Source organism: Ischnura elegans, chromosome 7, assembly GCF_921293095.1.
Source record: "Ischnura elegans chromosome 7, ioIscEleg1.1, whole genome shotgun sequence".
Lineage (NCBI taxonomy): Eukaryota > Metazoa > Arthropoda > Insecta > Odonata > Coenagrionidae > Ischnura > Ischnura elegans.
The window spans coordinates 46,488,896-46,504,047 of NC_060252.1; the positions used below are offsets into that span (position 1 = coordinate 46,488,896).

At 34.8% G+C, this 15,152-nt stretch overlaps 2 protein-coding genes across 2 annotated transcripts in view; one reads left to right on the plus strand and one right to left on the minus strand.

Moving 5' to 3' along the window:
• The first annotated feature begins 11 nt into the window (after positions 1-11).
• Positions 12-14,564, plus strand: LOC124162615 (ER membrane protein complex subunit 10). Its single transcript, XM_046539204.1, has 6 exons — positions 12-208; positions 401-571; positions 3,311-3,403; positions 5,950-6,131; positions 9,178-9,274; positions 11,346-14,564. Exons 1-6 carry the CDS (start codon positions 149-151, stop codon positions 11,427-11,429), a joined length of 687 nt encoding a protein of 228 aa, XP_046395160.1. The 5' UTR covers positions 12-148; the 3' UTR covers positions 11,430-14,564.
• LOC124162612 overlaps positions 13,722-15,152 on the minus strand; it is a 37,983-nt gene continuing 36,552 nt past the window's right edge. The window contains exon 6 of the mRNA XM_046539200.1: positions 13,722-14,759. Coding sequence (XP_046395156.1) covers positions 14,506-14,759 — 254 coding nt within the window. The 3' untranslated portion in view covers positions 13,722-14,505. The remainder of the gene's footprint in view (positions 14,760-15,152) is intronic.

Consider the following 15,152-nt stretch of genomic DNA (forward strand, 5'->3'; position numbering starts at 1 on the left):
ACTCTCGCTTTCCCATCGTATGAAGAATTGTCAAGTAATATCCGCAAGTGGTGCTGTTTTTATAAAGGTGTCTATTTGAAAACTACATGAGTATACTGTGGTAGAAAATACTTGCCTTAGGAAAATTAACCGTACCAACGTCGGAAAAATGGCTTGGCGTGATGTGTTTCTGGCGTGTTTACTTGTGTTTTTGAATTACATCAATGCGGTATGTTGACATTTTATTTGGAGGTTCACTTGGTCTAATAGGGAATAAGCAATTAGCGGAGTTTTAGAATAGTATCTTAAAGCCTGACTACACGGTACATTAGCACGTACGATTTAATGTGTAAATGTCACAGTTTCTTTTTTTCCTTATTCTTTGTCAGAAACTGATGGCATGACATTTACTTTTCTTTAGCTGGAAGTTGATTATGATGGGCAGATGACTATGAAATTGGAACACGCTTTGGCGAATGACCCTAACCCTGAATTTAAGGATAGAGGTGTAATTGACATTCTAAGTATCAGAAACGCTGCTGTGGTAATGAAACAAAATGTTTTCACTGACGAAGATAGGAATCAGCTTAAGGTAAGGAATTAATTGTCTTTTAACTGATGCATTAATGTTAACATTTTACCTACCCGAAGTTCCAAGCTTAAAAGTCTAATTACTGATTTTCGAAATGAATTGGAATTCTAGGATAGTGAATTTTTGAGTATGTTGTACTGTACAAGGAGCTGTGTGTAGACTCATTTCATATGAGATTACCTTTGATTGATAGGCAACGGTTTTGGATAATTAACTCAAATGAGTTACAAGCATTTTCAAAGAAGTATCGTCGAACTGAAAAACGGGTAATATTCCTAGAAAATAGGTTCCATTTCTGTTAACCCGCACTATTGTCTGTTTCAGTGGTACGGCAAACTTATTCTCCCTTTTATCATCCTCGTTGAGGTCAATAGGATTTTCTGCAAGTTCTTTATCAAAAGAACTAAGTCTTTACCATCCAGTGGCAAATCAACGGGCTTTTCAACTTGTAAAATGAAAGTGAATGTTTGTATGTCCTATTTACCTTTCATTCAAATCCACAGTTTAGATACAATCAAGCTGAAATTTTGCGGGCAAGTAAATCACTCATCATCATCAGTCAACAGTTCTAAGATTGGTGTGACGCAGCTCTCCATTCCTCTCTCCTATTCGCTATAGTCTTTTCACAGCGATACATTTCTTCTCTCAAACATCCTTTATAACCTGTCCTATGTAACTCATTCATAGCCATCCCGTGCCCTTCTTCTCTTCCACTTGTCCTTCTACAATTGTTTTCATCAGGCTATCATGCCTCATAATGTGGCCAAACAAGGTGTCCCGTCTTTTCCTTAAGGTTTTTAGAAGCATTATCCTTTCTCCCGCTCTTATTAGCACTTCCTTATTACTTTCTCAGTTGATCCACTTCATCATTCTTCAGTAGCACCACATTTCGAATGCTTCCATTCTCGACTTCTCTGCTGCTGTCAACGTCCAAGCCTCGCTCCCATATAGAAACATAATTCATATGTAGCATCTGATGAAATGTTTCCTTACTTCTATGCTTGTATTCTCAGCTCTAAGAAGATTCTTCTTCTGTTAGAAAGTCCTCTTTATCTGCACTACTATATGTACTGACTATTTCTTTGCTTTGTTGTTGGTAATTCGGCTTTGTACTGTGTTAGAGGGTAGAATGCTAGGTTAACGAGGGAGAGGAGGGAAAAGAATAGGATTTTTAGATAGAATGAAAGGGAGTAGGCCTTATTGTGAATTGAAGAGGGAAGTGCTTGATGGAAAGAGGGGCTCCCAGAATTCTATTTAAGTACTCCATGGAAACCTACCTTAATCAGAAGAATGCTTAAACAAAAGTAACAAAACTCTTTCACCTGTCAAGATTTTGTTTTCCTAGCTTAATGTTTGTCCTAGCGTCCTTTCTTTTGGTGCACACTAATATCTTAGTCTTCGTTTTGTTGATCTTCAGTTGACATCTGGCTATTGTCCTTTCCACATTTGTCATAGTCTTCTTCAAATCATTCTCTGTCTCAGCTGTGACTGTTATGTCATCTGCAAATCACAGCATATGTATTAATTTTTGTCAGTGGATATTGACTCCTATAGCCTTCTCCTTGATATCATTGATGGCTTCTCAATGTAAATATTAAAAATTACGGGGACAGTGCATACCCTTGTCTTACTCCTTTTCCTATTCTTGCTTCAGCACAGTTGGTTCCACATTTTATTACAGCTATTTGCACAAATATACAAACTGCTTATATTTTGCATATAATTTTTACAAACTGTGCACTATTCCATAGTCATTGTAGAGCGCACCAATTTCTTTCAGAATGGGGTCATCAACTTGCATGGGTCATCGATTGCTATAAAAAATATTTTGAACAGGTAAAATGGATACATTAGCTCGCAAAAATACCTAAAGGTTCTCCATTCATCGTCAAAAGAAATAAAAAAATTGACTTTAAAATTGAGAAAAAAATCTGAGCCGACCACTGCGCGAAGACACCTGAGCTCTGCCGAAGCAAAGCGTGACATCAAAGGTGCCTAAACTGCCGTAAGGAGTCGGGAAATACAATGAGTGCATGCTGTAAACATTGTTTTGAGGGAGTATTTAGCCGCTCATCATCGCTTGTGTATGTGCTGTTATTCTTGGTAATTTTCCAATGTTATTGTGCCATGATTATTACTCGTGATACTAAAAATGTGACATCGGGATGATGAAGTACAAGCATTTCACTTCAAGCAAAATTAAATCACACCAAATAATGAAAACTGGTCAGCAGCTTTTGCTTTTCTTAATTTTCAAATGCAGAGATAATGGCTCAATAGGGGGAAATTTTTTTTGCTACTTACCTTACTCTTCTCTACTGCATTATTTTAATGGATTGCAATTTTATTCATACTAAGCGACCCCATTCTTTTATACTCTATTATTTTGATTTGATGGTAATAAACATGGTGATAATGCCCTGGATTGAAGTCTTATGAGCTATTTCATTGTAACTGAAGTCCTTTTAGTGGTCTGTTACTAACTGTGATAAATAAACTAACTAATATTATAAACTGAGAGAGTTACCACTGGATTTTGATGCAAGATAACGACCTAATCCAAATTGATTATGTAAAAAGCTCAGCCTTCCATCTTGATATTTTCTATCCCATAGAAAATGGGTATGTCAGCTTTTTTTAAGTACATATTTTTGCTGTTGCTTCATGTGTGCTTTTCCAATGATGTCAGATGTCATGTTAGCACTTCAGTATTAATTCTAATCTTCATTTTTATCTCAGGCCCTTTCTGAAGCTGATGGATGGTATTTACTGAAAGCCACATTCACTAGTGGAGATTCAAAAGAGGCTAAACTTAGGACATTTGTGAAAGGGGTAAGTTTATGTACTGTCTCTCAAATTTGTGATTGTAATATGACTTCTAAACATGAGTTTAACCTTAATGTAATGTCTGGGAGAAATATCTGATAAGACTTGTAAACATAACTCAAGTTTACCATTCCCTACACTGTCCACTTTTGCGGCCCTAGAGATGGCCTCCTTACAGCCACTCCTACCTTAACTTTCCATCATGTTAAAGACTTGTGTTTGAAAATAATTCATCACTGCTAGAGCCATTGTCCAAATGAAGGTCGGGAGGTTAGATCTTTATTTTCACTTTCTAATGCTAAACTCTCTGACCAGAGGCTGGCAATCTGATCAGGGCTTATCAACCCAATCAGCAACTACTTACCTCATCATTTGCTGCTAGTTTTTACTCCAGCACTGGGGCTGTTTTGCAGAGTATGGCTCCAGGAACATCATTTCTACACTGAACACAATGAATTTCTCACTATGAATCTTAGGAGTCCTCATTATCATGTTAACCATCAATCTTATTTTCTGAATACTGTAAAATTTCAATTTTACGATGTAGGATAATATGAAACAAAACTGTCTGTCCCAACAAAGAACCTATGCTAAATGCACAATTCATCTGGAAACACAAAGTTTCAAAACATACAATTCATTTTTCTAATTGCTCACGTTGACCTCAATCTCCAGTATGAAATAATATGTAATTGCTTTTACAAACAAGGTTGAAAAAAATTTATAACCGAACTATACATTTTTATGTATTAGTGATGGCAGTTTGTTTTGTTTAATTTTAACCAAATCTCGCATGGGATGGAAAATCTAGAAAATTTTAAATACCCAGAATGATAGACAGCAAACATTATTGTAAAAATTATGTTATGCTTCTTAAAACTTCTTTGTGACAAACAGGATTATCACTGACATTATGATCACATTCATTGCTATTATGTATAGTATTATCAAGAGTGAAATTCTTCACACCTTAATGACTGATTTCTGTGGTGGCTTACTCACCATTTTCTTGGGTCAACCTCAATTATGGAAATACCTGATGCATACATTAAAAGGAATCGACTCTCCATATTCTTTGGAAATTTAAATTTTATACTGTATTATAAAATTGATTTCAATGCCAAGAATTATTGAGTTTAGCCAATTATCATTATTGTGTCATATGTAACAATTCCAGGAAAGGATTGGTGCTTATGTTCCTCATGGTGCTTTATTGGGAGTACAGTGGAAACAGCAGAACTCTGAAGCATAAGCATTTGTTTTGCAAAATGAGATATGTTACAAAGAAAGACAAGTACCTTTAAGACACGATACTTATATAAAATTTATGGAATAGTCTATGGCAAAAATTAGTGTCAAATAAGACCTTTGATGATTGTGAAATGGTTTGAAGATTTACAATATGTGAATAGAAAAATTGCTCCCTAAAAAAATTATAATGTGTATGTATTTTAATTTGTTTAGTCATTTAATGCAATTCGAGAAGTACAATTTTTTTAAAGTATAAGAATAGCCTTCTGAAGTTATTCATATTGCTTTCTGTGGGATATTTAGCCAGTTTTTTATTAACCTGTAAGTTGCTGGCTCTTTTAAGTAGCGAGATAGATTGGCAAATCACTGGCTCTTTATCCACATGGGTTAACATGTTCAGCCCAATGGACACAAATGTGTGTCCAGGCTGCATTGGCAAGACACCAAGGAAGGTGTATTAGAATCTCTGAAAAACCCATTCATTTTACAGAAATGAACCCTAAAATATTTTGGGTTGAATGGCATAAAGCAGTAGAGGCTCTGTTGGTATGGTAAGAGTATAATTTCTGTTCACAGAAGGTACTAGCAGCAAGGAAAGTTGTCAATAGGGAGGGAAGTTAAAAAAGGTTTTAATGGTAGAGGTGCACAATATGTCATTGTTAGTGAAACATTTGCTTATGATTATTTTCGTTCCATTTTGGGAAATGCTGCATCTGATATTGTGAGTCATTTTTGGCTCATGTTTTACTGCTCCACCTAGAGGCATTATCAGCATGTCTCATTCTTAAGTAGAAGAATAAATATTTATTGCCCCATTGTTGTGCCAATTGGAATTTTGGCCCGAAAACATTGACCATTATAAGGAGTCAGTAACCCGAACTCATTTTTTTTTGTAAAAATGGGAATTTGGTATGAACCAGACCTGTCAATGGCTCCAAGTATTAGACATGGAATATAGTCCTTTATTTTAGCTTACACTCATGTATTTTTTAACATAATGTTATATCCAGGGATTGGGGTGTTATGTTCGGCCACCATTGGCATATCCCATTTAAGAAGGTCCATTGCCCTCTTGCATTCTTTGATCCTTTTTGTATGGTTTGCTTGTTCTGGACCATGTAGCTTCTGCCGCAGTAGTATGGATCCTCGAACATACCCATCTATTGATGGCTATCCTTTGGCTAGAGTAGAATGCAGCATAATTGAAGGGAATAAATGTACACAATTGATAACCAAAGCTGCAAAAACTTGAAAGAAAATGTTTACATATTAGCTAATAATGGCATTGCTTCAAATTTCAGTGTGCGCTGTATGAGTCTGGTCTATCTGACACTTTAACCGTGTCATTGGATCACACAGGGTGGCCAGTTGGGATTTCTATGCTGACTAATCCATCTCTGTGTGATGGACGAATTGTGTATCCAAGTGATTTAATTAGTTTCAACACCACTGTATTTATTCGTCACATGGAGCAAGGACCAGTGTAAGTAAATGTCATTTTTATCATCCCCCCTATTCAATTGGATACAAGTACTCATCCAAAAAAATGGCATGTGAGTTGTTTTATGCTATGTATTATGAAATTGAATTCCTTTCAAGAAAAAAAATAATTCTAATAGTATCCACGAATATTCGAATACTTTGAATTTTTCACCATTCACTGACACATGCACATCTTTGGTAGTTGACTCGGAAGAAACGTAGAGATGTAGAAACTAGCCATTAAGTGCATGCAGAACCATTTTAGGAATGTTGACAAATTACATCAAATTCGCAGATAAGAGTGGTGAATAGTTATCGTTCGACGTGGGGAACCGAAAACGATCGGGGAAAATATCCGAAAACCACTGGTTTCCCCCTCAAAACCCGCCAAAAAAGTTGAGAATGGCGGGAAAAAAATCGACTAATGAGGTACCTTCTGTGAAGCATTCAGCTAAAGCTCCCAAACCGTTCCACTAATCAGAAAGATCATCACAGATTCGAAGATATCAAAGATGTGAGCTTCCCCTGACATCAGTTTTGTTTCTTTATAACAAACGACAGCTCTACAATGACGAACTAAAGTTGAAAAAGGATCGAAATATGTATTAAATTGTAGTAAAAAAAAAAACGGGCGTCTCGTCGGAGACTTCAATGATGGCACATGCAGGCCCCTGACAGTACGCATACCATCAATACACCAACATTCAAAAAATTATTTTCGCCGCTTCTCATTCTAAGCTCATCCAGGATGAACCCACAAGATGGAACTCCCTTTTGCAAATGATGAGGTGTATTGTGGAACAGAAGCAAGCAATAAAATTGGCTGCCTCTAGCCTAAGTTTTAATGTTGACGTAACTCCACCACAGTGGGATGCTATCAAGCAATTGATTGATGTTCTGGATGTTATTGAAGGAGCATCATTTCTTGCTAGTGGAAGTTCAGTCGCAGTTTCTTAAATTATCCCCCTTGTGAATAGCATTTTTAATTTCTTAGAAAATAAGGTTTTGCATTGTCATCAACAAGGTTATGTCAATGATTTGCTGTTTTCCATTAAAAGTAGGTATGAATTTCTGGAAAAAAAAGAATCATTCCCTTTGACATTATTCTTGATCCATGGTTCAAAAGCAGTGTATTTCAAGATTCAAATAATGTTTAGATGATAAAAAATCAGTTTGCTTTGGATATAACAAGTCTGTCTAAACAGTATCACCCAACAAAAACAGATAACTTGGGAAAAGTGCAACCAAAAATTACGTTTTTGCCTTATATGCCTTTTTATTTATACATTCATCAAATGAAATAGAAGATTAACATTCAACATCGTCAAAATTTGAGATTTTTGAATATTCGACCTTAGATTTAGTATTCGAATTCAATATTCGAGTGTGTGTAATCTGCTATTCGACCCATCTCTAATTCATTCATACACTTTTTCTTACAGTCCCTTTCATGATCTTGAAATAATGTCTCAATTTCAAAATGCATTTGTATTGTGTGTATGGTTTAATCCTTTGAACAAATGACAGTGATCGATTGGAGGGCTTTTGGAGTCGATGAAAAAATTATATAACACTGTATAAATATGTCAAGATACCTTGAAAACTGCTTTCATTTTTTTAAGTGATATGTTTATCTTTTTTATTGTGAAAGAAGAATCCAGCTTTGTTCTTTTATAATCATCTCTTTCAATTTTTATTTTGCTCTGATGAGGCATCAAAATGCCATAAAATGATAGTGTATAATATCTAGTAGTCGTATTAAATCGTTGTAAAAAAGTATGGAACAATTCATTTAACAGCTCGCAATCAATAAGCCCGTTTAACTTGAAGAACCTTACCAAACTATCAAGTACTCTGCTATCCGTTCCTTAATCCAACATGCTCAATAAAATAAGAGTAGAGAGTTCTAAATATTTCACAATGCCTTCAAACTTTTTCTCTTTTTTTCTCAAAGCTTGCAATTATATTTTTTGCAATTTTTTACTAATTTTCTTCTTTATTTGCATCTCACTACTGGTCAAGATGCATTCTACTAGAAAAATTTTCGCACAAAAGGAATACCACCACTTAAGCTTGTTTTCTTTTGGTTGTATTATTATGCTGACTTCCTATTTTCAATGAGAGAAATTCAAGCTTTGAAATATCACATTTATTTTTTGTCATCCAAGTTGGTGATGGATTATTGACTGTTTATCTGTCCTTAGGATGTTTGGTGCTGGTCCAATGGATGGAGGCACATAAGATGAAATAAATGTGGTCATTTTATGTTTTAGATTCTTCTAGCTTATCTCTGTTAAGAATTGATCCTATTCATTGATTTCATTCCTAGAACATTGATGGAATAGGGTTTGCTTGGTGCTGAGGGATGGACAGCAATTCCATAGAAGCACAGATGGAACAGGAATTATAATGCATTTGATTTCATTAACCATTAAGTTTCCCCTGCTGCACTAGACTCCATTAATGGTATTTATTTGTAGGCTGCATGTTTGTGATGAACATGATCCAGCTATCTTACTTGGCTTTATTATTCAATAATTGAAATAACCTACCATTAGTTGTCACACATCTTTCTGATATCGAACCACTGAGATCATTGTGATGAACTATGTACTAGTCTTGCTGTTCTGTCATCATGCAGTCAGTGATGCCAAATAGTGTAAATTGGGAGCTACAAAGAGTGCATACATTTATTATTTCTGATAATTGCTTTCCACTAGATAAATATTGACGTGAAATTCGGAGTGTATGTGTCTCTGCATATATATTAATAACATTAATAAATGCTTAACATTGATGCTTTTAGGCTTCCCTGTGGTTGATGTTGGTAAAATTTTCTCGGGTAACATCCTGGGTCAGTTGTTTCATCCCCCCCTCAGTCTGAAAGCTTAACCAACATATTATTAATATTAGTGTATAGAATGCTTACACATAAAGCTTTTAGAGGCTGTATATTACCATTTAAGTTAGTCTTCATGAAAGTTTAACACATCTTTCAACCCTGTAATGGCTGCAGCTCATGTTGCTTATCTCCCTATTCTTCCTAGGCCTGACACCGCAACTTATATACAAAAAATTGAACGGGAGAAGGAAGCGAGAGAGCGAGGAGAAACTAAGGACAATCGTTCTTTCCTGGCCAAATATGTAAGTAATGATTCTTTTACCCTCAAGTCTGCTTGAAATAATACCAATTTGCAGACTTGGGTCTTATTAATATTACTCGTGAAGTTTGAAATGCTATGCAACAAACTCACTAAGTTTTGTGTTGTGATAGGTAGGAGAAATCGGAAATCTTCAATCACAGCGGAAGTGCTTGAAATTTTTAATGTTGAGTAAATGCTACTCTCGGGTGGTCCTTATTTTTCAAATTTCTTTTGGGACGCCCCCTCATTTTATGCCAAATGGTGTAAAAACATATCCTGTAAAATATTATTGCAATTGGATAACAGGAAAACGTGCCGCATTGCACTCAAAGTTAGGAAATTTTGGTATTTTCGGCAGTTTTTTGGATATGAATGGTGATAAGAAGGTGCTGGTATTTTTCAACTGATTTCCTATGTTAACTAACAATACACTGGACATTTGGAAAGCTGCTCCTAAAATATTTTCCTTGGCATGGCACTTTTTTATTGCATGGCAAGTTATAGCCAACAATATGTTCTCATAATGACCAAATAAGAATATTTGATCGGCATTTATAATTTCCATTTCCAAATTCTACCATGCCGGCACTACATATACAAGCTAGTTTTAAAAATTGTCTTTGACGTGAAGATCAGGAAGTCGTCGGACACTAATGTTCCTCTGGTTCAAATATTTCAAAACCTATGGAGAATAAATCACTAAGTCCAAATAATACCCTGTTTGGGCAATAAACAGTGATAAATATAGCATTAAAGGTTATATTGACGAATTTTAAAGTAAAAGAGAAAGAATTTAAAGAATTTAATGGTTTTACGTGGAGTGAGAATGATCAACAAATGTTGAGCGTATGCAACCCGCGTGCCACCAAAAATGTCTGCCTGGGGTGGGGCGCGCTCACTCTTGTGGCCGTATCTCGGGAACCACTGGTCAAAATTGGAAAATATTTTAGGAGCAGCTTTCTAAATGTCCAGTGTATTGTTGGTTAACATAGAAAATCAGTTGAAAATTACCAGCGCCTTCTTATCGCCATTCATATCCGAAAAACAGCTGAAAATACCAAAATTTCTCAACTTTGAGTGCGATACGGCACGTTTTCCTGTTATCCAATAGCAATAATATTGTACAGGATATGTTTTTACACTATTTGGCATAACATGACGAGGCGTCCCGAAAGAAATTCGAAATATAAGGACCACCCTAGTGCTACACATTTCTCATTTGTAGTACTTACTCAATTATTATCAGTACCTGAAGTATATAGGACATGAAGTGTTTTATCTGAATAAATATATGTCATTTGAGTGAAAATATCTGGTACATGAGCCTGGAATACCAGGGTGTGGCATGGAACAATTAAAGTGTCAATCTTGTAAAGAGTAGAATGCCGTAGGAGAAGAAGAAGGCTGCAATTTAAAATCCGCCCAATCCACTTTGGGATTTTGCCTGTATTTTTTGTGCCTTTTAATCAAGCCACATTTACAACTCATCAACTTAATAAATACTTGCATTTCGTCAGGTGAAGATTGCTCACAATTTAGTTGTCCTAGTAGCAGCCTTTTTATGTACAATCCAATGGCAATACCTTCAATCTTCAACTATATTCTTTTAAGATTGTATTTTGATATAACTGATGCAAATTTGTGGATGTTCTTGACAATGATCACCTGAAGGCCAAAAAAAAATTTGAATTCCTTAGGAAAAGAATAGGATTTTTAGATCGATTGAAAGGGATTAGGCCTTACAGTGAATTAAAGAAGGCAGTGCTGGAAGGAAAGGGAGGCTCCCAGATCACTTCTTGAACACTCCATGGAAACCTACCTTAATCTGTAGAATACTATTTTTTTTAATGGAGCTTTATTAGTTTTTGATAGTTATATCATTATTAAATATGTGTAATTTTTATCCTTGCAAGTTGCTTCTCTGAATAATCAATTACTATAAATAGCTCTTGTTCTGAATTAAATACTCATTTCCTTTTAATTTCTCAACTCTGGAACATAGTCGTAATATAAATGTTGACCAATTGAGAAGTGGTTGTTTTCCATTTAAGTATGTGTATTTTCCTTTGCAGTGGATGTATATTGTGCCAGTGGTGATATTTGTGCTGCTAACAGGAGCAGTCAATCCTGAAGGTGCTGCCGGAGGTGGGCGGTAATGATATACCAAAGTTTAGAAATTTCAATTTTTGGATATTTATTTTTCCATCGTGATTTTAATGAACATTTCTCCATATCTTGTTACGTTCATTTTTGGTGAAATGAAAGACTTTTTGTGTAGTGACTTGCCTTCATACACCAGATGTGCCATCACTTCATCCACAAAGTATCAATGTTTGTTGATTAATTTTATTCGTTTTCATTCTTCATTATGAATAAAGTTGTGTAATTTAGGAGAAAAATTCAAGTTGTTCGATTCTTATCTAAAAGTGTGTGTGTGTGTCTGGGAAATCTTCTAAAATAGCGGATGTTTGCTTTTATTTAAAATGATGATTGCATGGGAAACTTTGGAATGGGAACATGGAAATGGAACCATGGGAATTCTGTCTATTCAGGTAATATTTTTCAATTACATAATACTTGTTTCAGCTGATGAGATACAACTAAAGTAACTTACAGATTAATGTTTCAGATCAGTATTAGTAATTTATGTGAAGGTGTGCTGATGGTTTGTGACATTATTTGCTGCAACATGAAATTGAACTAGATTTTTCTGAAAAGTTGGATTCAATTTTTTGGAAGTACAGCAAACTACTGATTATCCAGGCAAATGATGGGGAGAGGCGGTCGGAAAACACGGGTAATCCTAACGTTTACTTTAATTTCTTGTTATATTCATAATTTACATAAAATTATTATTTATGAACATAGTATGTTATTTAAGATTGCTTCCTGGACTCATTGAGAGCTTTCTACACCTAATTTTGATCTTTTTAGCGGTGATAATGTGATTTTACTCGTTCTCCCACTGCTTCATGCACTCCAGCAAACTGTCTGCATTGGTGAGCACCTGGCTGTCACTCATGCCATCTCTGCTTCCTTCGTCTCTGCTTCCACTTCCCCCACTACTTTCACTTCTTCTGTTCTCTTCCTCTCCTGTTTGAACTTGACTGGTTGCAATGTAAACATGCCTGTGTGTGACGAAGCTCCAGTTCCTGTGGGTTGTATTCAACCGCATAGGAAGCCACGGAAATAATTGTACATTTGCGTTATGAAAAGTACATTTAAAGATCGTAAATAACATTTTTCTTAGTTTACTATTGGTTAACGATTGAAGAATCTTCTAAAATTAATCAGGTTTTTTTCCCACCGCTCATCGCCTTTTGCGATGCTAAATCAGACACCCAAGTAAACTTGAAACATCCCTTGTCAGAAAGTAAATTAAACAATGCTGTTCTATGCAGGGAATCTAATGGAAATAATAAGCCTGGTGTAGCTTTGCATTAAAACGCAATAATCCTGGTGCTTTTGCATCAATTTTTTTTTTTTTTTTTTTTTTTTTTTAAGATAGTGGAAAATATTGAAGGAACGTGAAACTTGTGCATGGATAATCTGCAACACATATAATCTGCAACACATGTAATCTGCAGCTGGATAGTCGGAGTTTGCTGTATGGTGAATTCTTTGTCTGTATTTCTCCTTTATTCTAAACAATTTTAAAGTAGGAGTAAATTGAAACTATAAAAAATACGGGGCAGTCATGAGAATACGCAATGGTAGTGGCAGCATTATGATTTACCGAGTATATACAGTGAATAAGCTGTCGAGCTAATTGTACATCTTTTTTACACTTTTAATCGTGAGATTTGGTAAGAATGCATTTTTATTGAAGTCCTTAACTTTACAAAATGCATTATTTATACTGTTATGACCAGCAGCTAACAGTTGAAACCATTTTGATACACTTGAAGTCTTGATGTTAGCTGTATTCGCCAATTCTCCTATGTGAGGTGTTAGACTGAAAATTAGTGCACCAGTTTTTCATCTGAATTACAAATATTTACTGTAGCTATTTATTTTTGTAGATGTGAATATTCCTCCATAAGGGTTGAAATCATATTTTACTGCATATCTTGTTACCAATGATATATATTTCTTGTTAAGATGATAGAAAATGGAAACATTTGAAAATTTAAAGGTCAGTTAAAGAAAGTTTAATGAAAGGAAAAAGTACTCTCTACTAATAAATAACTAGTAACATAAAATCTCTCTGGTATTTGGATTGGAAATAAGTTATTACATATTAAGATTGAAAATAAAGCCATTTTTTAGCCAAAGCCAAGTTTATAGCCAAACAATCATTTCTGTCAATTTCCTAAAAATCATTTAAAATTGACAGTGATCAAAAACTGGCCTTGACTTCATTTCTTGTACTTTGGAAATCTTGAGATGATGAATTGACAATTGGATGTTTATTTAGACATATTTTCAAAGAAAATACAAGTTTTGAGAAGAACAGTATGAAAAATGTATTTTTAATCCCATAGCAAAATTTACATTCTTTTTATGGCGATTTATAAGTTATAAATGTGTACAAGTAATTCCATAGTGTTCACAGCCATCTCAAAGTATAAATACTTCTTACAGGTAATACTAGAATGAAGACTAGATTATTAAGAGACAAATACATGCATACAGTTACAGGACATGCACAAAATTTCATCACTTACGTCTTGGCATATATTATTATTATTTAAGAGTTGAACTATGGCACTAAGTAGAAATGTGCTGTACCAAAAATTTCCTAAGTCTTAAATATTTGTTTCCTAAGCGGCTGTTAACACATTTCACTTCAATGGCAGGAGCGCTTATTATTCCATCTTCTCACCACTTTCTTGAACTAATGTGAAATTATATTAATCACTCACATTGAATTATATTCATATGTATATCTGTCTTGTTATCAAAACTATATTCACTGGGTGGACTAAACACTCATCCATTTGATACTTATTAGGTAAGATATTATAACCTGACTAGGTCTCAGTCTAGAAGGAGAGAACATGAGCAATGATTTCTGCTAAATGGGAAGCATACTTTCATACAATCAAAACAAACAAATATTCCAAACTCAAAATTAACAAAATATTAAATGTCTACATTCTTTGACATTTTTCTTAAGTTCCCAACCTTTGATGGAAATATACACCACATTGGATGACAGGTAATACATGTGTAGTGGTGGCCATCAAATGAGGATTGAAGAATTATTCTGAAGAAGCATATTAGGAAGAATCAAACATGTAGCTGTTGAGCTGACTGAGGTGACACCATCTCATGGTATTGGAAGTTCAGGTCCTCTCCAAAAAGATTGTCAGAAACTATCACTTCTCCATTCTCAATGTCAGAAATCACTCCTGCTGGGAAATTTTCATCAGCCACTATAAATGAAGCCACTGTACCATCATCAAGGACAAATAGGCCAGACTCTTCTACCACTTCCCTTTTTGATACTGGATTCAAGAAGTCAGCAGGAAAAGGGATGTGTCCTGTCATTTGAGAAATTAATGGTATAAATTGTTAGTATAGACTATGAAATAACTTAGAAAAGTGAATGGATTGCTTGGGAAAAAATAGATGTGTGGGGTGGTAGAGAACCCTGGTTTGCTGAAATTGCAGGCATTTTCATTTGAATGTATTACTTTAGTCTTCTTGCATATTTAAAAACTATATGTATTGGCTAATATGATGGTAAGAATGAAAAATACTTCAAATTCATTTGGGAGAAGAATAGAGGCTAAATTCTAATTGGCCTGGTCACATTCATGTTTGTTGTTTAATTTATTATACTATTGTACCTAAACTTTTAATACCAAATGGCCATTTTTAAAGAATTTTATCATTATTTTGTAAATATGTAGTGCAACCCTACATTTCCCTAT

Coding starts and splice junctions, on each gene's coding strand:
- LOC124162615 (XM_046539204.1), top strand. CDS start 149: ATGGCTTGGCGTGATGTGTTTCTGGCGTGTTTACTTGTGTTTTTGAAT. Junction 6,132..9,177: donor CACATGGAGCAAGGACCAGT/GTAAGTAAATGT, acceptor TATTCTTCCTAG/GCCTGACACCGCAACTTATA. Junction 9,275..11,345: donor GTTCTTTCCTGGCCAAATAT/GTAAGTAATGAT, acceptor TTTCCTTTGCAG/TGGATGTATATTGTGCCAGT.